The sequence below is a fragment of the Hyperolius riggenbachi genome, chromosome 4, assembly GCF_040937935.1.
Source record: "Hyperolius riggenbachi isolate aHypRig1 chromosome 4, aHypRig1.pri, whole genome shotgun sequence".
NCBI classification, from domain to species: domain Eukaryota; kingdom Metazoa; phylum Chordata; class Amphibia; order Anura; family Hyperoliidae; genus Hyperolius; species Hyperolius riggenbachi.
The window spans coordinates 87,493,683-87,520,658 of NC_090649.1; the positions used below are offsets into that span (position 1 = coordinate 87,493,683).

The window sequence follows — 26,976 nt, forward strand, 5'->3', positions numbered from 1 at the left end:
CACATACAAATCATTATATCATAAGTTTATTTACACTTCAGATTCCCTTTAAGGTGTGCTTTTAAATATTTGCACATTGGAAGCGCAAATGGCATTTGTACATGAGCACAGCCGCACTGTGCAGGTCACATCATGTCTGCTTAGTAGCACAATCCTGATCAGGCTCTGCTTTTTCCGGGCTACTGTGCACATGCTAGATTCTCACCGAAGATGGTCTTTGAAGAGGGTTGGAACATCCAAAAATTAAAAAAAGGCATTTTTCTTCTTTTTGCCTGGTCTAGTTGCCTTTGCTTAACTGCAGGAACTGTGCAGTGGCAGCAGGATTTTTATTTTTTAGCTAGAGTAACAAGCTTATCTTAAGCTTAAGCTCACCATCATTCCTGTTCCTAAGAAACAAGGCATCTCTGACCTCAACAACTTCAGGCCTGTGGCCCTGACGTCCGTTATCATGAAGACCCTAGAGAGAGTGGTCTTATCCACCCTCAAGCTATCCACTTTGCCCCTACTAGACCCACTCCAGTTCGCCTACAGAGCAAACAGGTCCACTGATGATGCTCTAAACATCTGCCTGGAATACATCTACAACCATCTGGACAGGAAGGATGTGTATGCCAGAGTACTGCTATTAGACTTCAGCTCGGCTTTTAACACCATATGCCCACGCACCCTCCAGAATGTCCTGGCCGCACTTGGGGTCCACCCCACCTTACGCCTATGGATCGTTGACTTTCTCTCTAACAGATCCCAAGTTGTCAGGCTGGGGGACATCTACTCACGAGAAGTGATAACCAACACAGGGGCACCCCAGGGCTGCGTCCTGTCCCCGCTGCTCTTCTCCCTCTACACTAATGATTGTAGATCCGTGGTAGACTCTGTCAAAGTCATCAAATTTGCGGACGACACCACCATTGTTGGCCTTGTAACTAAGGACAACATCCAGGAGTACCAACAGCAGGTAGAAAGACTATGCCACTGGTGCAAGGAGAACAGCCTGGTCCTCAACACGGCCAAAACCGTCGAACTTATAATTGACTTTAGGAAGTCGGCTCCTACCCCTCCTCCCATCTACATCGATGGCACCGAGGTGGCCAGTGTGCCCTGCGCTCGCCTGCTGGGCACCACTATCTCCAACGATCTCAGCTGGAGGGTCAACATCACGACAACCCAACGGAAAGCCCAGCAGAGACTCTTCTTCCTCCGCCAACTGCGAAAGTTCGGCATGGCGCAGGAGATCCTAACATGCTTTTACACTGCCACCATTGAATCGATCCTCTGCTCCGCCATCTTGGTCTGGTATGTGGGTGCCACCGCCAGCGACAGGCACAAATTACAGAAGATCATTAAGTCAGCGGAGAGGGTGATTGAGAGACCTCTGCCTCCACTTGACCACCTGTACAGCACAAGACTGAGAGCCAGGGCACTGAGGATCGCAAGTGACCCCTCTCACCCAGGCCACTGTTTTTTCACCCCACTTCCACTGGGTTGGAGGCTTCGAGCCATCCCCACCAAGACCACCAGACACAATAACTCGTTCTTCCCTATGGCCGTTAGCCTCCTAAACTCCCTTAATATTCTACCACCCTCTATCAGCTCCCTACCACCTGCATAGGAGCGGTAGATTTCAGTAGTGTGTGTTTTCGTAAGATGAATACTGTGCTATATGTACATCTAAAGGTGGCCATACATGGTACAATTTTTCAATTAGATAATTTAGTTTTAATATTCTGTTAGATCGAATATAAAGATTTTTCCAGCATGTCCGATCATTTTTCCCGCAAAAATGGGATAATCGTTCGAATTTCTTGATCGAAAAAAAAAATTATTTTCAACTTTCATTCGATTTGATCATTTAGATCGAATAAACGGGATAATCGAACGTTTTTATTGTACCATGTATGGCCACCATTAGGCTGACTGTAGATTTGTGTATGTCTATATTTGAGTTTCTTCCCTGTATTTCTTTCTATGTACTGCTCCATTGTGCCAAACCCAATTCCGGGCTTGACCCAGTCATGCTTGGCGAAATAAAATGATTCTGATTCTGAGCTCATATTACCAAATGCAGATGGCCGTGAATTCTGAACGCAACGGGTCTGAACACACGTCACCTGCGTTTGCATGCGTTGCGTGGCTGATACTCATTCACTGTAGTGAATGGGTCAGCCGTGCGTTTCACGAACAAATGCGGGCAGCATGCGTTCACACACCGCACTGGTCCGGAACGCATGCAGTGTGAACATCAGACAGTTCAGTCTATGCACTTTTTGATGTTGTGCGTGTCGGCCTCCTGCACACGTTCCCGAAATCCGGACGGCAACGCATTCAGTGTGAACGGGACCTTAGCATGTAAATAACTGAAAGCTTCCTAAGTCTGATAAGATATGGACAGTATGAATAGAAGGTAATTGAAACCACACCTCCTTTTGTAGCGTTTACACAGTGATGCAAGTCTGTTGTCCAGGTCAGGGGTAGGCAAACTTTTTTTTTTTTTTTTTTTTGCTGCATGTGGCATTCTTCTCCTCTTCCTTCCCTGCAGAGTTGTGAGCGGTGTGTAATGATAAGTTTAACTCACCCAATCGCAGCTTCCACTGCCCATCTCCATGGCTACAGCAGCGTCATGTGATAGGCTGGCACATATCGACAGCTCGTTACATGATGCCGCTGTGGTCCATGGAGATCGTCAGGAAGTGGTTAGGAGCCGCGATTGTGTGAGTAAAACCATTACATACCACTTGCAACGCTGCAGGGAGGGAAGGAGGAAGGAGAGGAACCCTGCCATCTATCGGCAGGCCAGATTCAAAGTACAAATGAGCTAGACACGGCCCAGCGGACCATAGGTTACCCAGCCCCAGACAACAAATATTTGTTTTAAAGGAGACCTGAGAAGTTGGCATAAAAAGATTTGATGCTTACCTGAGACTTACTCCAGCCCCATGTCCCACGCTGTCCTCCCCAGTGACTCGGTTCAGCCACAAACACTCCCGGTAACCTGGCTCAGCCACTCCAGTCGGCCTTTCTGTGCATGCACGGAGGGGCCACGCACACAGCCCCAGGTAAGTATCGAATCTTTTTATGCGGACATCTCAGGTACACTCTGCCTATTTTACAGCTTGTTGCCCCTCCCGCCGCCAGCTAACATCACTGTGTAAAAGGAGAGGGGAGGGTGACTCAATTACCCAAGGTCATAGTGTCCTTATCTTATCTGTAATGGGAAGTTTCAATGTTTGCAGTTTGAAAAAAGTGGTTACTGTAGCAAAAAAAAAAAAAAAAAAAAGGAAAAACAAAAAAGAAAATAAAAACTCTTTCCACAATCCTTTTGGTACTGTGCATAAATATTAGGGGACATATAGGGACCCGGTTTAGGAAAAAGAGGGGATTACATGCACCGTATATGTGGGGCACTAACTATATTTAGGTAATTTACGTAATTTTTTATTTTTGGATGTTGTAACCACCTATAAGTCTTATATATGTATAAAATATTGCTTGAGATACACTGCCCTGCTTTCTCAGCTACATCTGATGAAGACAGTAACTGTAGCTCTGCACGGTCAAGGGGATAATTTACTTGCTGAAGGTTACATCTGGGTGTAGAGAGTCGGTGCTATTGTGTGTGTTGTGTGCTGTGTGAATGCATGGAAATGTGCCTACAGCCAGTTAATAGGCCTTTCCTCACAGAATCGGTGCAGAGCTTTTATTTTGGCTTGTGTACGCTGTAAATGCATTAGACCGTTTTGAAGCCATATGAAAGAAATCAGCATGTATCTAGCGACTCCATACCAGCTACTCCTAAATTAGTTTTGGGATTGTAGTGAAAGCATCCAGACAAAACCCTCTAATTGAATAGCGTAGGTGAATTTGAGTGAAGCGTTCTAGGCCGGGCTGGCTCCTTTCTTTTCCGGTGTATTGAGGCATTCGGGAGTTTTAATGGAATATTTACAAGTGCTGAGCTGAGTGCAGCAATAATACGAGTTCACAGTGCACAGTTTAAGCAAGAAAAGTTTTATTGTAGCGGCAAAGTTTTAATAAGCCGAGTCGGAGTTATGTCTGCTCCGTCGCTGATCTAATTTATTGTGAATTGGGTCAAAACCTCAGACAGGTTTTTGCTTTTCTTAAATAAAATAATGTCCCAGTTTTTCAAATATTCTTTTTTTCCTTTATCTTGCACAGAGAAGCCTTTTTACTATGCAGCAGTCCTATTTCCTTTTTGTTGTTGTTTTACGGCTGCTTTGTTTAGCGTGCTTCTGAAGAAGTGTTGGACTTGATTGAATCACCTCTCTGACACTTCAGATGTAGCATTGAAATTCCACCTATGTAGCTATCTAGTTGTCCTTGATCTGTTCTTGATCTGTGCCTGTTGCTAAGGTGACCATACATCAGACAACTTGGCAGTTGATCGATCATCCGATTGCATTATTATAATCATATAAAAATCGGTGCCGCCAAGAGCAGACCTGATTGACAATGCAAACAATTTGGGGGCAAAAGGGGTCAGATGTATCAATCGGGGATGCTCGATCAGGTGCGTGGCGGTAACAGCATGCGATATCGGAAACAAGTGATGAATACGATGGAACCCCCGACACTGTCCCCCTACATTGTAAAATGTGCTTCCTGGTGCTTCGCTCGTGTGGAAATTCACATACACACCCATGTCGGCAACCACATGGGGCGTAGGTATGCGGATGGAGCCTAGAACCAGCGGCGGACACCGACAGGTAAAATGTACTGATTTCAACAAAGAAAAAATGTGTGCATCAACCAAGTAGAACCTGATAAATATGGCTTTGCAAATTTGGCCAAATTGGCTAATCATGAGACATCGCTCATGCAAATGTGCATTTGCTTTCGCATGCCAAAATATGCAGGGTCTAAAACTAATACCGCAAAGCTGATGCCCTGCGGGGATTAGTTCATGCTACATTAGCACTATCCAGGAGCGCCAAGGGGAGGCTCCCCAATGTCCCCATACAACCGGGGGGCCACGGGGGCCCCAAGCTCTCTCACTGCAACCCACACTGCGGCACCCCGGAGGGGGATGCTGAGAGGTGCAGACAACCCCCCCCCAGCATGGCCAGTGCCAGGAAGGGCCGCCCGCACCCACCTCCCAAAATTAAAATCAGGCACTTACCTTAACGTCCATTGCGTTCTGCTGCATGTGCATGACCTGGGCGCTACACATAAGAAAGGTAAATTATACTGCAGCGGCAGCACCAGAATGCTGAAATCGATTGCGAATTGGCCTGCGGTGAATGGGCTGCCCACATATCTCTTTCTCTCTGTGATAAGAGAGATCTGTCTCTTGTCCGATCTGCGTATACCTTGACTGATGTATGGGAGGGGGCTTTCACCTTATTACAGTTTACCTTATGATACAGTAAATTGTATGTGTAGTATGAATAATTCATAGAATATTAGTAGCAAAGAGAAGAGTCTCATATTTTTATTTTCAGTTATATTGTTTTGTTTCTTTTTGTTATATAACATTGCTTTATTCTCTTATATTTGCAGTTTGCAAATTACATTCTGTATTTTAAATGATGAAACAGAGCAGAGTTAATGTCCCTTTGACCTCTCCTGCAGTAAAACCTGATGCTGGGAATACGCGGCTCGTTTTTGAGCCATCTATATGGCTCGAAAGGTAATTTTGTGACATGTCCCGATCGTTTCTCCGCTCGATTCGCCATTCAATTCCTGATAGCATTGAATGGAAAAAGATAAGAAAAACGAGCGGAAGAGAAGAGAATCGACTGTAGAATCGAGCGGCGAAATGATCGAATGGGAGAATTGAGCGCTAAATCGAATTGTGTATGCCCAGCATTAAACAAGGAACAGTGAGGGAGAGGTTGAGATAAGTCCTTCAGAAAACAGCACTGTAGCGGAGAGTTCAGAGAAGCTCTTTTACATAGATAACTGACGTTTCTTAACTCTTCCTGTACTGGAAACAATGTGAAACTCATCTGTGCTACTAATGTTTTATTTCTTAGCTGTACTACACATACAAATCATTATATCATCAGTTTATTTTCACTTCAGATTCCCTTTAAAGGTGCCCATACATTACTCGGGTTTTCCATAAGAGAACGATCGATTTTATTGTGTGATCAAAAACAGTGTGGTGGATCGAAAATGAATCAATTAGTGAGCCACACACTGCAAGGGAGATCCTGGCAATTCTCCTTCACTATTTGATCTCAATAATGTTGTGCCTCCGTGCTCTAAAACCAAAAATGGATTCTGTGTCGGTCGAAATCACGCGATTTCTTTACCCACCTACTGGGAAGTCTCTGGAGGTCTTCCTCAACCCCTCCACTGCCGGCTGAGAGCCTCTTTTTCTTTCTGGATGACCTCATCATTCTTGCCCATCTCATTACACTAAGGCCCCATTGTATCGTGGACAAATCGCGGACATAAATGCATGCAAAATATGCATTCATTGTAACAGTACATTGAAAATTATTGTGCTGTTTCCCACTAATGTGGGGAAAAAAATTGGCCATGCAGCATTTTCCTAGATGATGCATGTGTTCCTCCGTAGAGGAATATAGAGCTGCGCCATCATGACACACGAGTTTGCAAACGTGGTCTGGTACATCTACCTCTAGTGGAAATGAGCCCTAGCTGAAGGACTATTCGGAGAGATTAATTCTGTCTTCCGTACCAGGTGTCTTTTCTGCATTTCCCACAATCCCTGGCTATGACTGATAGCTGCTGCTTATGCCTAGCTATGTTGGCCACAGTGTGACGACAGACTCAAATAACAAAAACTAATTCTGGATGTCATGGCAAAACAGGAATTGTGGCCATATAAGGTCTTTTCCATGTGCAGCTGAAGACAATGAATCCACCGCCTGTCAACTGCTCACCCATTGGATGGTTGTTTGCTAGCGCTTTCCCCTCATGGAGTCAGATTATAAACAGGCAAGCAAGGGCACATCAATGTCTAGCACATACAGGGTGGCACGTGGAAGCCCAGCTGGTTGTCTGTCAAGAGTGCAAGTATACAGTTAGAGGCTGGCAGACCACTCCTTGTGAGCTTCTTACTCTGTCCCTGCTGCACGTCCCTCCGGCTTTATTAAAGCCTGTGTTGCCTGCAGTTGCCATGCTTTACCCATGCAGAAAAAAAAGCAGGCGACACAGGTTTCAATAAAGCTGAGGAGGACACACAGCAGGGATAGAGTTAAGGGGCCCATACTGGTCGATTTCAGCCATCGATCGATTGATTGTATAGTGTATGGCCACCTTAAAGTGAACCTCCAAACTAAAAATCTACTCCGCATCACTGAAAAGGCTTGGTGTTTTGCAGCATCAGAACTTTGTTTTTCATACCCAAGCCTCATTTTTAGCTGCACAGAAGCTAAGCCCCGCCCCATCAAAGAAATCTGCCTGGGCATTTTTCCCCTGATGCTGTGCAAAGCTTAATGGGATTTCTGATGTTGTTGTTCTTGTTGCCTAGCAGCTGGGAGGGGTGATCAGTACACAGGAAAGTTGGAACTGTGTCTCATGCTCCCTGTCGCCTCCTTTCAACTAAAAAGATCGTTGCCCTCATAAAATCACAAACATTTGCCTGTTTTTTTAAAACATGGTGGGTAAGAGATTATATTACCTATCTATTTTAAATAACATAAGTAATGTACAGTATGTTCATTTAGGCTGAAGTTCCTCTTTAAGAGACGCATGGGGACGGGATCGCCAGCGTCTTCCTGTATACTCGTGCCTGTGACAGGCAGCCTAACCGGTCTTCCGAGCGCCATCCTGTATAACGATAGAACGTTATAGTTTGCCTGGATTTCCTCTTTGAGGTTCTAATGATAGTACATCTAAACTCCTCCATTATTTATTTTTCCTGGTCCTTATCCCAGCCTTGCTGGATTGTATTCCCTGGATTATAATAACGCTCTCCTGAAAATAAGCATTTGTGGAAAGTCAGGCGGCCCCCGGTCCTTCGCGTCTCCCTTTCCCACTTGATGTAATTGTTCTTGACAGGGTGTTGATAGCAATCGATTTTCCGTTTGTCCTCCATTGTTGAGGAGAAAATCAGCCTACATTTCTGTGTGGAGGGTCGGTGGCGGCGCATTCCGCGAGAGAAACGTGTTAATGCATTATACATGTAGGCAAATGTCAGGCACAAGTGGCCGGGTCACAGAGCCATCGGCTGCGAAGCGGGATTCACAATGATTATCAGTGAAGATGACCTTGGCTACGCTCTCTCCATATCCCTAGAGTGTTGACTCATTTGTCTGTGTCACTGGGGACAGTGTTTGGCATTAGAACATGCTTGAATCCATAAAATAAAAATGGTTTCATATTCCTCACAACCACTAAAATAGGCTGCCTTGCAAAGTTCTTGAACATAAATGCAGTTTTGAAACTTGCTTGTAGGAAATGGTTAAGATTGTATTGTATTGGCTGTCCATAGACCCATATTCATTAAAACTGAGTGGGAGGGACCTGCATTGTAAAGCAGTCATGCTCTGCTTGCTTACAGTAGGAGGGGTTTAGTTTGTTTGGTGGTAATGTTTTTCTTTTATTCAACCAGCAGGCAGCGAATGGGGATAAAACAAGCTTTATTGTCGATCCCAAGGTATAAGGACCTATTCACACTCGGTCGCTTTGCACCTGCGATTTGCACTTTGCTGATCAGCAAAGCTCTGGTGCATCATCAATCATATGGGATTACTCTCACTGCAGCGATTGCGGTGTGTTTGCAATTATCGCCGTTTGCAAACAAACAAGCTGCATGCTGCATTTTCCCAGCAATTGCGTTATGAGTCTCATTCACCAGAATTATAATCGCAAAATGCAATTGCTGGGAAAAAAGTAATGCAGTAAGAGATTGAGATCACTATTTGCGTTTACAAGTGTGAGTCAGGCCTCAGCATGAAAAAAACAACGAAATAATCGCCTAAGGAGAGGAAATCCTCCGGATCCTGCAGAGATTTCCCACACAGTCCTCCGCCACTGCCTGGGACTTTACTTAACATTAGGGCCATGCTGCTCTTCTGGCCTGAGCACGGCCACTCGTGCATGAGTGGCTCCGGCTTACTGCACAGGTGTGGCCACATTCACGCAGGTGCAGTATGGCCGTGCTTGTGCTTGAAGAGGAGTGCACAAGGCTGTGGAGTCTGAGTCATTTTGGGTACTTGGAGTTGGAGTCGGTGTTTTTTTTTAAACGTTGGAGTCGGGAGTCGGATGATTTTTGTACCAAATCCTTAGTTCTGGTAAATATTAGACTAAGGAGTCTGAGCCATTTTGGGTACCTGGAGTAAGAGTTAGATTCTAAGTCAGTGGTTTCAAAAATTGAGGAGTCAGTCGGATGATTTTTGTAAAGACGCCACAGCCCTGGGAGAGCGGCTCAGAGGTTCATACCCTTGTTAGTAATTTTTGGAGGGTCCGCGACCTGAGGTCAGCATGGGAAGCCTCTATAGGATCCAAAGGATTCCCTCTTTTTAGCTAAGTATTTCTTTTTGTACCCATGGTTTGCCTCGGGTACACTTAGGAGGTCACTCTCATGACAGTTATATACTCTGTTCAGCCAAAAACGTTAAAGAGAACCTGAATTGAGAGGCATATTTATTTCTTTTTAACAATAGCAGTTACCAGGCTGTCCTGCTGAACCTCTGCCTCTAATACTTGTATCTATAGACCCTGAACAAGCATGCAGATCAGATGTTTCTGACAAAGATCTGGCAAGATTAGCTGGTTTCAGGCAGGACTGCCAGGCAACTGGTATTGTTTAAAATGAAATAAATATGGCAGCCTCCATATACCTCTCACTTCAGGTTCCCTTTAAACATAATTTGCTGGACTAGCCAATGGAAAACACAATTGAAAATATGGCACCCACAGAAGTGTTGGAAGTCATCATTTGATCAGCATTGTATTCTGTGGAGTCTATTTGAAGCACCTTTTTGTTGTCTCATGGGCTTCCACTGAAACTGCACTGATCCATCAAGGCATGGACTCCATGGGCTCGATTCACTATGCGGCGCTAAGTGTTAGCGCCGCTGTGAAAAGGCCATTAGCGCATGTAAAATAGCTTTGCGCGCACTAATAGGCACGCAAAGCTACATCGCGCCGAAAATGGCGCACTGCGCCGAAAATGGGGCATATGGTGCCCCTGAAACGTTGCACCAATGCACCCTAAAGGCTGCACCGTCGCGCGCACTAGTGTGACGTTAAACGTGCACCATATGCCCCATTTTCGTCGCAGTGCATGACGTTTTTGGCGCACCGTGGTACTGCGCGCAGTGCGACGTTTTTGGCTCACAAAGCCGTTTGCTCTGCCATACCAAACTGCCATACCGCCACACCACCACATAGTGAATCGAGCCCCATGAGTCCGCTGAAGACGTTTTGTTGCATCTGACCCAAAGATGTTAGCAGCAGATCCTGAAGAGTCTGAAGCTTACAAAAATACCTCTTTGTCAGTCCTCTTCAGTATTAAGGCCATAGCTGAAACTCTGCATCCCCGCGGCTGAATGCTCAATTAAAACCCCCGGGGCAAAACTCGGGGCTCCTTCCTGATAGAGGCAGAGCCTTGTGCAGTAGCTCTGACTCTACTCGCGTCAATCTCCGCCTCTCCCCACCCCTCTCAGTCTTCTTTCACTGAGAGGGACAGGGAGAGGTGGAGATCTGCGGAGATTGATGGGACTGGAGGCAGAGCTACAGCGCAAAGCTCTGCCTCCCCCGGGCAGCAAAATCCACATCCTGGAAAGTCATGGAACTTTGCCCTGGGATTTCGGGGGTATTAATTGAGTGTTCAGCCTCGGGGATGCAGTGTTTGAGCTATGACGAGGACAGAGGCGCCAAAAGAATAAAAACAATACTTAAAAGGTTTAAAAATGCTTCGGAGGCAGTGGTGGACTTACCTCCTGCAAGCAGACACAACGAGCGGTGTATTTAGAACAAAATAAATTTATTGGCACACTCCGGGGGGTAGTCGCTACCCCCCGGAGTGTACCAATACATTTATTTTGTTCTAAATACACAGCTCGTTGTGTCTGCTTGCAGGAGGTAAGTCCACCACTGCCTCCTAAGCATTTTTAAACCTTTTAAGTATTGTTTTTAATTCTTTTGGCGCCTCTGTCCTCGTCATATTTAATATCCACCCTTGGTGGAGGGGGATACCCCATCTTTTTTCCTATCTACAGAGAGCGACTTCTTATTCCTGAGTGAAGACAGGCTAATCTCCTCACCTGCCTATATAGTGGTTACCTGGAGGTAACCCATGTTTGTGAGTATATCGTTGTACTCTTTAGCAATTTTTCCCATTACCATAACCTACTACACTATATTTTGGCTCTCGGTTCTTCTCTTTACATATAGTGTTTCAACTATGGCCTTAAAGGGAACCTGTACTGAGTAAAAATATTTAAAATAAACACACAAGGTCACCTTGTCATCAGTTCCTCTCAGAAGCTCACCATTTTCATCTGACAATAATCCCTTCCAGTTCTGACAATATTTTGTCAGATCTGAAATAGATCAGTTGCTGTCAGTAAAATATCAGTTGTTGTCAGTTATAGCTGAGAGGACACCTGATGTACCAGGCAATGTCTATGTTTCCCTATGGCTCAAGTGGGCGATGTTACAGTTTAACTGTGTGCTGACCAGAAAGCTGTTATGGGTAATGGCCATTTTCAAAATGGAGGACGGAAAATTCCCTTGATCAGAGTGAACAAACAGGACGCAGGAGAGGAGAAAGAGACTGAGGAGTAGACTACATGGAAGGTAAGTATGACTTGTGTATGCTTATTTTGACTTTTAATTTTCAGTTCAGGTTTTCTTTAATGCTGAAGGAGACTGACAAGTAAAACGATTCTCTTTAACTGTTACAAGCAGCTGAATTGAGGTCTTTATGGCTTGAACTTCAAACACTTCACAGATGCGCAAACTAATATCTGAGGAATTTAGAGGGCAAGGAAAGCATGATTTATCGGATCAATCCACCTTCTCCCATTGCTCCATGGTCCAGTCCTGAGCCTCATGAGGTCATCATGGACAATTTTCACTGATCTGAAGCAATGACGCAAGCTGAGATGACCCAGCATCTATGGAACAGGAGAAAGGCAGGATCAGTGCTTGGGCCTGGGGTCCACTAGAGCTTTTTTTTATAGCAGCAATTTGTGCTTTCTAGGACACTAGTGAAAGCCTATGGCAGTGATTCTACAGGAACAGTTGCAATTTTCAGAGTGATTTCATTCAGGGAATGCATGGGCCAAATTCACATTCCTTGAAATCGCTTCAGCAGGGCCAGACCAAGACACGTGTGCCCCACCTCGTCCGCCATTGCTGAGTAATGAGCAAAGCTTTAAAAGAGCTTCTCACTTCTCCTCTCTGCGCTGGGATATGTAGCTATGTCGCAGGCTTACACCATCTCCTCTCTCACCCTGTAGTGCATCTCCAGAGGGTGCTACACCGCCATTCCTGCCCCGTGCCTCCCTGTCACTCAGATCAGATTATTTCTGTTATCTGGGGAGTATGGCTACTTAATGTATGTATGTAGGGCGCACTTGGCTTAATGTTAGAAAGGGGCTCTGATTGTGGGTGCAATATCAGCGTTTACCATAGGCTCTATGGTCCTGATTCATCAAGCCGTGCTACTAAAGCAGCGAAGCTTAATGAGCGGTAGTGCGCCCTATGCACGCCTTTCATAGCAGCGCTCACTGGCATGTAAGGAGTGTGCCTCTCTTAGTTACGCGCATTGCTTCCTTAGCAATGTGCATAACAATAGCTGTGGGTGGCCCTGCTTCTATAAAGTATCGCTACGGCGATGCTTCACTCGCGGCGGCTACTGTATTAATTTACACAGTAGCGGCCGCGAGTGAAGTATGAAGTATCATTGCTACGGAAGCATTGTGCGTAACTAAGGAAGGCACACTCCTTACATGGTAATGCGTGCATAGGGCGCACTACGGCTCATTAAGCTGCACTGCTTTAGCAGCGCTGCTTGATGAATCAGGCCCAATATTACATAGATATTGCACAGCCCTTCCAGAACCTTCTACCAGTATCAGAATTTCAAATGTTGCAGCCCTGGCAATAATAATACAATTTTACAATTACCTGGTTTCCCTTTTTGCTAGCGAAAGCTCCGTTTTCACAGCTAGAGACTTGTGACAACCGCAGTAAGCAAACTCTCAAATTAATAAAATATTTAAACCTCCCATCATGATTATTTGACTTGATAATGGAGCTCTTAATTAGCTTCTAATTGAGAGACAACATCAATTATCATTTAACCTGAACTTAGCATGTCGGTGCTGTGCTAGCTTTTCCTTTTCATTAATGAAGTGATAGCAGCCATCCTAGATTCCTAATGCCTCATAGAAAAACATTTCTGTATTAAAATGTGGAGTTGCAGACTGTCGTATGAGGTACGGCTGAGCGGAACGCTACTTCTGCACCCTCCTCTGGTTCCTGGTCGCATGTGTCGCGGTCAGGCGTATCTAGGGAAAACAGCACCTGTGCTAAACCCTGGAATCCACCCCCTGACCTTCCAAATATATATTTTTAGACAAGACAAGACAAATAACATTTATATCGCGCTTTTCTCCTGGCGGACTCAAAGCGCCAGAGCTGCAGCCACTAGGGTGCGCTCTATAGGCAGTAGCAGTGTTAGGGAGAGTTGCCTAAGGTCTCCTGCTGAATAGGTGCTGGCTTACTGAACAGGCAGAGCTGAGATTCGAACCCCGGTCTCCTGTGTCAGAGGCAGAGCCCTTAACCATTACACCATCCAGCCACTGTTTTAAACACTTTTATTGATGTAAAAGTCAAATTAACAAGCAATTGTTGGTCACACCCTCCAAATATTTAGTCTTGGTTGAATTGGTTGTGTTTAAAGTGGACCTGAACGTTTGCACAGGACAGAAGGAAAACATAAAGAAATGCACCCTGTATGTATTTAGAGAGTATTAGCTGTAACACGAAAATGTTTTTTTCTTTAAAGGTTATTATGCTGTTGCATATCTTTTTGAGCAGAGAATCAGTTCTGAGATCAGGTCCGCTTTAAGTTGAGGTAAAGCATGGCCTGTAAGAACGGAGTATTGCAGTGGGGTCAGCCTATGCATATCCCCCAAATAACTGGTAGCTTGTTCCCAAAAAAAGACGTAACCAGACGTAAAAAAAAACCTAGTATCTGTATGGAGGACACCAAGGATGCTACGCAGCAGGCCCCCCAGTAGGTGGCACCCATGGCACATGCCATACCTGCACCCCGGTAGATACGCCTCTGCCTGCAGTACCGGGAAAATTGTTTTTTTTTTTTTTGTTTTTTGTTTTTTTTTTTATTCATGGAAAAACCATCTTTCTGTTTTTCCATTCCGACTTTAATTCGATTTTTAAAATGTTCTCTGCGTTCTTATGTTATACTTAGACTAGAATTATTTCCTGAAGCGTCCTGACAGAGGAAGTTTGACACGTTACGCGTCTCCTTGTTTTGTGAAAATTACTCTCGCGATTTCCGTCTGTGCCTGGAGATAGACCAGAGTTCTAATATAGCATCAATTATCACTTGAAGTTTTATTTTTTTTTAGAGGAAAGCTGTAATCTTTTAAAGGGAGAACAGATTTATAGTACTTTTATCCTCCTCTTGCTGGCTTCTAAAAAAAAAAAACAAGATTAGCCATTCCTGCTTTACCTGAACAAAGCAAATGTTTTTATGAGACAACACTGCAAGTATCCTCCATTTTGAGAGTAACATTATTCTTCTGGTCACTAGAGCTTACAGAAAACTTAAAGGACACCTGAACTGAGAGGCATATGGAGGTCCCCATATTTATTTCCTTTTAAACAACACCAGTTGTCTGGCATCTTGCTTATCCTGTGCCTCTAATACTAATAGTCATAAGCCCTGAACAAGCATGCAGCAGATCAGATGTTTCTGACTGAAGTCTGACTGGATTGACTGCATGTTTGTTTCTGGTGTGTGATCCAGATACCACTGCAGCTAAAAAAGAGATCATCAGGACTGTCAGGCAACTGGTATTGTTCAAAAGGAAATAAATATGGCAGCCACCATATTCCTCAAACACTCAAAAGGTACTCAGGGAAATATGTCATGAATACTTGTTTCAAATGGACAGGCCCCTAACAGACAATTAAAACATAACTTTTATTGTCATCATATAAATCTAAAATAGACTGGAGCGACAAAATGCTTGGAAGAACAAAGAGAAATCGAGAGCCCGATATGGTGTAGTATTGTTAAGTTGGTTGTGGTTAAAAGCAAAATATTTAGATATACTCACAAACATGGGTTACCCATAGGCAACCACTTCAAGTGCAGGTGGGGAGTATTAGAACCTGACCCCACTCAGGTTTTTAAGATGTCGCTCTCTGTAGATAGGAAATGGGGTAGCACCCCTCCACCGAGGGTGGACTCAAGATTTCAGCAAGGCTTGGTGTACAGAGGCGCCAGAGTAGAATAAAAACGTTTAAAAACCGTCTAAAAGAGGGGGATGTTCAGGTGGACTTACCTCCCTCAAAAATATAAAACTCAATTGAGTCACAATATATCAATACAAAAATATTTTATTGAACTCCACTTAGTGCAACGCGTTTCGCAGGTGTGGTCCTGCTTCATCAGGCAAACAGGAGTATAACTATAAAACAAACAGAAATATATACAAACATAATGACCCATATAAATAGCTTAAAATAAAGGCGCAGTTTAAAAACATAAGAAGACATGATAAAATTGTAACATTTTTGGTCGCAGTGTAGTAAAAACTCGCTCTGTCTAAAAATTGCATCTAATTGATCATAAAATATGCAAAAGAATCCAAAGTGTACACAAAAGTTAATAAATATCCATAGTTGTCAATTGATATGCTAAAGTTCATCAGCTTACAGATTAAAGGATAGTCAGTTTAGTAAGTATAACATATAGTACTATTTTATGGCCCTAGAGCTTACTTGCAAGAAGAATTACTAACAGTCTAAACTGATATAATAAAATTCAGCACCTCAGCAAGAGTGACTTACCTCAATGGGTCTAGATGCAGAAGTGAGCGCCTCTGTGTAGATGTGCGAGGGGGCTCTGCTTATATAGGGAGTGTGGTTGCACTAATTGATCCTAATGCACCAATCAAAATCTGCCATGTCAGCAAGGCGTGCCAATTTGGGTGCACCTGGAAGTGGTCATGAGGCTGGAACGCACACATGGACATCAAGGCAGCATGGTGGTATAGTGGTTAGCTCTCTCGCCTTGCAAGTGCTGGGTACCTGGTTTGAATCCCAGCCAAGTCAACATCTGCAAGCTTTTTTTATATATATTATATTAAGTCTCATTAATTATAGTAGTATAAGAACTCTGCGAGTGGGCAGTATCTATGTAAGGATTAGTCACTGGTATTCGTTGTTAAAAAATAATAATAATAAAAAAAAAAAACAAAAAAAAAAAAACAATTATATATATATATTGAATGAAAAAAGATGTCATATTGCATTATTTGTGAGACTGCTAGTAAACTAATAGATCAGAAGAGACTATATATTGTTAACACCAGTTTTTGTGGTGATCAGGTAACAGTGTCACCATCTAGTGGTGAAAGTATATATGATAGCCCAGGTTATGTACAATGCTGGATAAAAGTGATACTAAAATTTTTAGTACTCACAATTTTATACTGTTTTAATGGTCCTCTCTTTTACTTTATGATCTTATCTTCTCCCATTTAATCTGTTTAATAATATTTTATATAATTTTATAATTGCCATTTTAACTTGTGTTTGATTCTTATGTTGCTTGTATAAAATTCAGAGCTTTTAGTATCACTTTTATCCAGCATTGTACATAACCTGGGCTATCATATATACTTTCACCACTAGATGGTGACACTGTTACCTGATCACCACAAAAACTGGTGTTAACAATATATAGTCTCTTCTGATCTATTAGTTTACTAGCAGTCTCACAAATAATGCAATATGACATCTTTTTTCATTCAATATATATATATAATTTTTTTTTTTTTATTTTTTTTTTTTTTATTATTATTATTTTTTAACAACGAATACCAGTGACTAATCCTTACATAGATACTGCCCACTCGCAGAGTTCTTATACTACTATAATTAATGAGACTTAATATAATATATATAAAAAAAGCTTGCAGATGTTGACTTGGCTGGGATTCAAACCAGGTACCCAGCACTTGCAAGGCGAGAGAGCTAACCACTATACCACCATGCTGCCTTGATGTCCATGTGTGCGTTCCAGCCTCATGACCACTTCCAGGTGCACCCAAATTGGCACGCCTTGCTGACATGGCAGATTTTGATTGGTGCATTAGGATCAATTAGTGCAACCACACTCCCTATATAAGCAGAGCCCCCTCGCACATCTACACAGAGGCGCTCACTTCTGCATCTAGACCCATTGAGGTAAGTCACTCTTGCTGAGGTGCTGAATTTTATTATATCAGTTTAGACTGTTAGTAATTCTTCTTGCAAGTAAGCTCTAGGGCCATAAAATAGTACTATATGTTATACTTACTAAACTGACTATCCTTTAATCTGTAAGCTGATGAACTTTAGCATATCAATTGACAACTATGGATATTTATTAACTTTTGTGTACACTTTGGATTCTTTTGCATATTTTATGATCAATTAGATGCAATTTTTAGACAGAGCGAGTTTTTACTACACTGCGACCAAAAATGTTACAATTTTATCATGTCTTCTTATGTTTTTAAACTGCGCCTTTATTTTAAGCTATTTATATGGGTCATTATGTTTGTATATATTTCTGTTTGTTTTATAGTTATACTCCTGTTTGCCTGATGAAGCAGGACCACACCTGCGAAACGCGTTGCACTAAGTGGAGTTCAATAAAATATTTTTGTATTGATATATTGTGACTCAATTGAGTTTTATATTTTTGAGGGAGGTAAGTCCACCTGAACATCCCCCTCTTTTAGACGGTTTTTAAACGTTTTTATTCTACTCTGGCGCCTCTGTACACCAAGCCTTGCTGGAGCGACAAAAGACAACATATACATTTAGTAGCAAAGGAAAGTGGACGCCAGAAACAATGGCGTATGGTCAAGACCGTGTACCTAAAACACCCGAGGTCTGTATCATATGAGTGATAATGTCTGCTTGTGTCCACATGGGACTAACAGTCTGAGAAGGAGTAGACAGACTGTGGCTGGCCAGTATTCCAAATGAAAGACCACTGGCTGTAAATGTACTTAATGAACCTGCACAACAGGATAAAAAGGCACCCAGAAAATGATAAAAGGAGTTAAAGAGAGCCCGGGGTGGGTTTGAAGAATAGTATCTGCATACAGAGGCTGGATCTGCCTATACAGCCCAGCCTCTGTTGCTATCCCAAACCCCCCTAAGGTATCCCTGCACTCTGCAATCCCTCATAAATCACAGCCACGCTGCTGACACACAGCTGGTCAGAGCTGGCTGTGTTTATCTCTATAGTGTCAGTCTGCTGCTCTCCCCGCCTCCTGCAGAACTCCAGTCCCCGCCTGCATCCCTTCCCTCCCTGCTGATTGGAGGGAAGAGACGGGGGCAGGGACCGGAGCTATGCAGGAGGCGGGGGAGCAGCTGAGACTGACACTACAGATGTAAACACAGCCTCACAGCATGGCTGTGATTTATGAGGGATTGCAGAGTGCAGGGGGACCGTAGTGGGGTTTGGGATAGCAACAGAGGCTGGGGTGTATAGGCAGATCCAGCCTCTGTATGCAGATAACATTCTTTAAACACACCTCTGGTTCTCTTTAAAAACAATAAAATAAATAAAGTTTGAGGTGGCTTACCTCAATGGAGACAAATTCATATAAAATGAACTTTAATAGCACTGGCAACGCGTTTTATGGGACCCTGCCCACCTCCTCAGGCCAAATCAAGTGCATCACTGTGTTAAGAGACGTAGTTTGAGCGCTCAAACATTGGCTCTTAACACAGTGAGGCACTTGATTTGGCCTGAGGAGGTGGGCAGGGACCCATAAAACGCGTTGCCAGTGCTATTAAAGTTCATTTCATATGAATTTGTCTCCATTAAAGAGACTCTGTAACAAATTTTTCAGCCTTAGTTCTTCTATCCTATAAGTTCCTATGCCTGTTCTAATCTGCTCTGGCTTACTGCAGTCTTTCCTAACTGCACTGTCTCTGTAATAAATCAATGTATCTTTCCTCTGTCCTGTTTGTCGGGCTAAGGCTTGATTGTGTGGAATGTGCAGGGCTGCTTGTGATTGGTAGAAGCGATACACACCCTCTGCAGGCCCCCTGCACACTCTGAATGACTCACACACTATGCTTAGCTGAGCCTATTAGAAGCTGGTTAGTTTGTTTGTAAACACTGCCTAAAACTTACTTACAAGCCAGGATTGCAGCAGAGAGTGGCAGAAACAGCACAGAGGGGCACAGGAGAAAATAATGAATAGAATGGTATGCTTTTTATTGTAAGAATATTAGAGTACAGATTCTCTTTAAGATAAGCCACCTCAAACGTGATTTATTTTATTGTTTTCAATTAATTTTATTATTCTCTGGGTGCCATTTTATCCTTTTTGTGCATTGTATACCCCCTCCATCCCGCCAGCTCAGGGCACCGGAGATCTTTGGATCCCGTTTACGGGCCCTAGGGCCTTTTTCTCAAAAAGTGCAACCATCTCCGGCTAGCCTGGACCCCCGAGTGGAGTCTGGTTTGCTGATCTCCACTTGCCTTCAGTGGTTGGTTGCCCCTTGGCAAACCTCCCTTTGTGAGTGCCCTCTGTTTGCTTCTACTATCATTTGTGACGTACTGCACCATTTGGGCTCCCGGTGTTTCTGTGGTTTTTTGTTCCAGGTTTACTGTTCACCTTCTACTTTGTCTACTTAATGAACCTGCAACTCTCACAAGCAGACAGACATTACCTATGACCTCATTGAGCTGATGTTTGCGTGGTGACCAACAAACACACCCCCTATATGTTTCTGTCTTACAGCCTTCATCAGGGGTGGCAATATTTACAGTGCATAAGTGTACACACAATAATAAACAAAAATAAGGCAAACTGTCAGCATATGTAGCCCAAGTTGGAGCTAAATGTGCAGGATTGTAAAGTGCATGCAAATGTCAGCAGCTTAAAGAGACTCTGAAGCGAGGAAAAAAAAATATGATATAATGAATTGGTTGTGTACTATGAATAATTACTAGAAGATTAGCAGCAAAGAAAGTATTCTCATATTTTTATTTTCAGGTATATAGTGTGTTTTCTAACATTGCATCATTCTATAATATGTGCAGATTGCACAACACTCAGCATTTAAAATGATTCTTTCAGAGCAGTCTGTGAACTAATGATCTCTCCTCTAGCAGATAAAAAGAAAACTGTTCTCTTACAGTTGAGATAATAAAAGTCAGAAGACAGCCCTCTCCACGACTTTGAAAGTCGTAGAGATTAATGGCTTTTTTGCATAGAGATAACAACTGTAGTTTCTTAACTCTTCCTGTACTGGAAACAATTACACTGATGTATCTGATCTTAATGTTTTATTTCTTAGCTGTGCTACACATACAAATCATAATATCATAATTTTTGTTTCGCTTCAGTGTCTCTTTAAAAATAGACCAGTCACATGCTGCAGACATAGGATTCAATTGGCCCACTTTCAAGCTGCATACATTTGCATATATAATTTGAATAATCTTTAATTATCTTGTAATTATTTGCAACTCATTGACCATTCCTAGTCTTAGCAATGCATGCACTGCATCTACTCAAGGAATGCAGAGTGTTACAACATAGCAGCAATGGTTTGTTTTGTCTAATGAAGCAGATATTTTTATGGTTTCACTTTGCATTTGTGTTTTGATTTCTCAGGAGCTGCTTACAGCTGATCACAGACTGTCCAGATTCTATTCAGGAGGAGACGGACCTCGTACGCTCTCTCAGTTATTTAGAAGATTTTGAAGTAAAGATTTTGCCATTACAAGGTAAATAGGAGTAAATGGTTTTTGTATTCCCTCTGAGATTTGCTTATCTCTGTATATGAAAAAAATAACACAATCAAGTTGTATGTTTGGGAAAAAATAATAGTAACAAGCAAGACAAAACGTGGTAGGCAGATCCTTGGCACAATTGAGAAATTATGCTAAATCCTTTAAGTGTACCTGAGATGACATGTGACATGATGAGATAAACATGTGTATGTACAGTACAAAGCAAATTGATAACCAGGCAGCTTTGTCGGTAGCTTGTTGGGAATATGTCTTGTCGGTAGCTTGTCGGGAATATATTAAACATGATACAACTTGTGAGGGGAGGGAGAGATAAAATACGTGAACTGTTGACCTTTTTATAACGCTGGGACACTTACGGTAATAGGTTGCCACTGATTAGAGACAGTAAAACATTCAACCTACTTTGTTGTAAATGTTTAAATATAAAATCAAACCATGAGATATCTAAAAAAAGGGTCATTTTTAGGAGTAGGAGGATAAATATAATTGCTTATCTCATCAGTTTATTTTTATCTCAGGTTTACTTTAAAGTCATCGAAAAGGAACTGTGCGAAAGTCTAAGAGTCTCACAGACAATAAACACTTGCCAAAAAGTCAGTCATACAATGCCCGGCTTACTGCTCAAAACTAGGCCTTCCAAATAATCAGGGATGGGCTTTCGAATCCGGAATCGCTCGAATTTTGAATTCAAATGAAGTCTAATGACTTTACGTGTGATCGTGGGATAGGGGTGTTAACTTACCCAGAAGTCTTCGGGACGTCTGCATTCCATTACGCGTCATAGGCGTAATGAAAGCTGCGTTCGACCACTCACTTCCGCGCTTTCTCCTTCCGGCTTGAAAGAGGAAGCGCGGTAGTGAGTCATAAGACCGCGGTCACACGTGAAGTCATTAGACTTTATTTGAAATCCGAATTAGAGTCCTCCTGGGCTGGAAAGCCCATGCCTGCAAATAATCTTTACGCGTCATAGGCGTAATGAAAGCTGCGTTCGACCACTCACTTCCGCGCTTTCTCCTTCCGGCTTGAAAGAGGAAGCGCGGTAGTGAGTCATAAGACCGCGGTCACACGTGAAGTCATTAGACTTTATTTGAAATCCGAATTAGAGTCCTCCTGGGCTGGAAAGCCCATGCCTGCAAATAATCTTTGACCTTCTGCCGTCAGCCTCGGACTCATGACCATCACGTACAAACAAAAACAGAAGGCAGAGATAGTGTAAAACCATAGACTCATATGGCCCTCCACCCACGACAACCGACCAAGCAGTGCCTCCACCTGGCATGAACAAAACTGCCACCAGTGACTGGTCACTCCCCCCAATGTGCCTGCACTCACCCTGGCGTCCTCCTTTATGCACCAGAGGAAGGATTAGCAGGCATAGAGGGAATGGTAATCCAAATGACTTTCTACTTCCAGGAGGTTGTATCCCACTAAAATTTAAAAAGGCTCCATATAGTGTAAAACCAGATGATGGTTAAAACTTACACTCACAAGAGTCAGTGAAAATAAGCGTGTAGCAATTGTACAAAAGGGCCCCTGGTGGCCGCTCAGACAAGCGCTGCTTCAAGATCCCCGTGACACCTGTGCCAAGGCTTCCATTCCGGTCATGTGTGACGTAGCTCACGTAACCATGGATCTTGAATCATCACTTCTCTAAGCAGTCACCCGGGGAACTTCTGTGCAATTGCTACACACCGATTTTGCAAGTACTTTATACCAGAATGTGAGACTCTTAGACTTGAGTGTGATTCCTTTTCGATGACTTAACTCTGTATATGCTTTGTCAACTACACTACACTTCATTGGGCTGGATCTGGGCCATTTCTGACATGGGGCGATCATTTAATTATACCAAATGGATTTTCTGTAGGATACAATGACCACAGAGGTTTGCCTCTGGGAGATTGACAGGGGTTTTGACTGAACTTAGAATATCTGGAGCATCTCTGGGCACCAAAGAAGGGGTACTTGATGACTTGTGAAAAACAGGTTTGGCCACAACAGATAGTGGACAAGACCATAGAGAGGAAATAATATAAAAGCACGTGAACCCCTACTGCATAGTTTGTGGCACTGTACATCTGGGTGCTAAGTACATCTGGGTGCCAAGTTGTGGTGGGTGCTAAGTACACCTATGTGCTTCGTTGCAGCGGGTGCTAATTACATTTGGGTGCTAAGTTTTGGGGGGTGCTAAGTACATCCGCGTGCTACATTGCAGTGGGTGCCAAGTAGATCTGGGTGCCAAGTTGCCGTGAATCCAAAGCAGAGTCGGGACAAGGTCCTCCAGCACCCAAGGCCCGAGACATCAAAGTGCGCCCCTCCATCCCTCCCATTCCAGCCGTCACACTGCTGATTGCTATTAGACTAAGTTATCTGGCTTGCAGTCACTGCCATGTATCCCCTTTTCTTATTTATCTCTGCTTCAAGCACAATAGGGGAATGATAGCTGAGTGAGTTGTGCGTCTCCTCCTACACTGCGCCCTGAGGCTGGAGCCTCTCTTGCCTCAGCCCAACCTGATTCAAAGTATATTTGAGTTCCAAGTCATGGCCGGGAAAATATTTTGTATCACCAAATTCCTAAAAAAAACAAAAAACATAGAGTTGCCATTGCTATACAAATGTCCTGCTTTTTTATACTTTGTATAGGAGGCCAATCAACTGAAAAATGCAACAGGGATGATTGGAAAAGTCCCTGCATGGTTTCCCTCAGTAAAGTGAATATATAGCATTTAAAAATGGTAACTCAATCGGATTGCAAAACCCACAGAGTGTAAAAATAGTTTTTACTCTATTTGCAGCCCTAAGCCTGTGGTAGGGATTAGATTGTGAGCCGCTCCGAGGGACAGTTCAAGAGAAACTCCGACCAAGAATTGAACTTTATCCCAATCAGTAGCTGATGCCCCTTTTTACATGAGAAATCTATTCCTTTTTACAAACAGACCATCAGGGGGCGCTGTATGGCTGAGATTGTGGTTAAACCCCGCCCGCAAGAAACTCTGTGTACTGTGGTACTTCTGGCAGTTTCCTGTCTGTGAACCTTGCTGCATTGTGGGAAATAGCTGTTTACAGCTGTTTCCAACTGCCAAAAAAGCATGCAGCAACTACATCATCTGCCAACAGTAAAATGTCACCATGTAATAAATGTCAGAATGTAAATCAGGGATTTAAAAGATTTTACAATGGGCAAACACTGACTAAATCATTTATACATAATTATTGTAAAAATGAAGCACTTTTTTTATTACGTTATTTTCACTGGAGTTCCTCTTTAAGTGACAAGAGAACAGAGGCGCCAAAAGGATAAAAGGAAGCTAAATGAGCTTAAAAAAAAATAATCTTGGTAAATAGAGGAGGTAGTGGTGGACTTACCTCCTCCAAGTAATATTGAGTCCACCCTAGGTGGAGGGTTGAACCCTCTTTTTCTCATCTACAGAGAGTGACTTCTTATTCCTGAGTGGGGTCAGGAAAATCTCCCCACCTGCTTTTACAGTGGTTGCCTAATGGTAACCCTGGTTTGTGAGTATTAATATTTACTCTATCTAGTAACCATTTACCATTACACTATTGGGGCTCTTGGTGTTCCTTGTTTTTATCTTTAAGTGACAAGACTATACTCTGTACAGTGCTGCCTAAGATGTCATATGCATAAATAAATAGTAAAAAATAGTAAAAAAACAAAACAAAGAATAACAGCCTGCCAGCTCCGATCATCGGCTGGCAGGCTAATCGCTGAGGCCTCCTGCACACACTGACGGGAGCTCATGTGAGCTCCCGTCAAATCTCGTTCCTGCGAGATGACCCATATATGCGTCTCTGAGGAACAAGAGAGCTGCAATCCCGTCGCCAATCTGCGTTAGGCGGTCCTCAGCTGGTTAAACAAACAAAAATAAAAAAAATGTGTATGGTGTTTTTCTCTTGTGCGATTTAAAACTCTTGAGAGGCAGTCACTAGGAGCATGCTCAGTGGGCAGTAGCAGTATTAGAGTGTCTGGCCCAAGGACTCCTTACTGAATAGGTACTGGCTTACTGAATAGAAAGAGACGAGCAAACTCTGGTCTCTTATGTCAGAGGCTCTGCCCTTAACTAGTACTTTATCCAGCCACTAAAGAAGGCAAAATTACATTTACCGGTGACAAAGCTTTTATCTTCACGTCAAGATCTATGTTGAAGAATGGCTCTAAAGTATACAGGCTACCTACAAGTTGTGACAAAAGAGTTTGTAACTCGACTCCATACAGGTATCATAATATTCTTAGCAATAAACCTTTTTACTTTGCTGGAATTAACTTGTATAGCACAGTCCTTTAATAGTATTACTGTATCAGTCTGGTTGGAATTCCTCTTTAAAGGATACCCGAGGTGACATGTGACCTGATGAGATAGACGTGTATGTACAGTGCCAAGCACACAAATAACTATTCTGTGTTCCTTTTTTACTTTACTTTTTTTACTTTTTTAAATATCAGGTATGCAAGTGACAGTTTATGTGTGAGTTGGACTATAGTAACCCTCACTGATAAGAACGTACAGCCATATAACTCTTTCATGGCAGTAATCGTTTTCTGAAAGCAGGAAAGAGATAAAAAGGGTCAGTAGTTCATAGATTTTAGCTCTGACATACTTCAATGAATGTGTCGTTGAGCAGAGACATTGAAACCGTAAAAACTTAAAAAGTACATTTAAAGCAAACCTGATTAAAATTAAAAGTCAAAGTAAACATGCACACATCATACTTACCTTCCGTGTAGTCTACTCATCAATCAGTTACTCATCTCCTGCATCCCAGTTGTTCACTGTGATCAATGGAATTCTCCTTCCTACATTTTGAAAATGGCCATTACTCCATAACACCTTTCTTTAATTGTAATATCGCCCACTTGAGCCTTAGATAAACATGGACATTACCTTGCTCATCTGTTGTCCTTTCAGTTATAATTAACAAACTGCTATATAACTGACAACAACTGATATATTTCAGTTCTGACAAAATCTTGTCAGAAATCGAAGAAATGGTTGTAAGAAGAAAATGGTGAGCTTCTGAGAGGAACTGACAGTGTGAGGTAAGTATGCAATATACATTTGCAGGTACATCATGCGTTTACTTTTTCATTTTACTCGGTTCAGGTTCACTATAAAAATAAAATAACATTATTTTCACCTTGAGTGTCCTTAAACGTAATCCAGGGAGAATTGGGCTTCATAGCCGCATACTCAGGCGGCAGACGCTGCACTGTCTACAAAGAAAAAAACTTGCAGAAAGGGCAAAACCACATCCTAGACTAGAATGCTTTTATTAAACAGACTTATTTTACAAAGACCCTTTTTTATATTGTTTCCTCATGGCGTGAAATATGTCATTCTGCCCTGTCCTTGCGCACACACGACAATTGGAGGCTGTCTCCCTTGTCCTTGCGCACACACGACAGTTAGCGGCTGCCTCTCTCCTCTGTCCTTGCGCACGTATGACAGTTGGCGGCTGTCTCTCTCCTTTTTCATTATTTGCTGTATTTTTCTAACGGAAAGGGTGAACAGGAGCCAGGGCCATTCTCCAGTGTATGCATTACATGCTTGTAATTCTTCTCCATTAATATCCCATTCTCATTTAGCCTGAAGGTAGCTCCTTCTATAAGATGTTCTATCTGGAACGGTATACCTCTGTGACAAGAGAACATCTGTATGCCTCTCTCATGCGCTCTGATCAAGGGCCAGGAGCTTGTTTTATCTGAAAATAGTGAATTTACGCTATTAATACTCTTCAAAGTGATGCTTGTGAGCTGCAGAGGGGATCTAGTGTGTCTGTATGTAATAGGCTAGACATTAACAGATGATTAGTTTGGCTGAAGGGAGTTCTCTGGGCACAGGCTGCATTGCATTGATGTGTAGGTCTGTTACAGCTTTATATTTTCCTCTCATTTCACACAGAAGAGATATGCTCACTCACTGCTGCCACCTCTGGTACATCATGGCACTGTATGCCTCACTGGTCACCTCACCAGTCTTTCCTTATGC

The 26,976-nt window shown here is 42.9% G+C and overlaps 1 protein-coding gene across 2 annotated transcripts in view; it reads left to right on the forward strand.

Moving 5' to 3' along the window:
- The window catches only part of NBAS (NBAS subunit of NRZ tethering complex), a 916,216-nt gene that overhangs the window by 379,238 nt on the left and 510,002 nt on the right, over positions 1-26,976 (forward strand). For both annotated transcript variants that reach the window (XM_068280281.1, XM_068280282.1), the window contains exon 31: positions 20,832-20,944. In XM_068280281.1, coding sequence (XP_068136382.1) covers positions 20,832-20,944 — 113 coding nt within the window. The remainder of the gene's footprint in view (positions 1-20,831; positions 20,945-26,976) is intronic.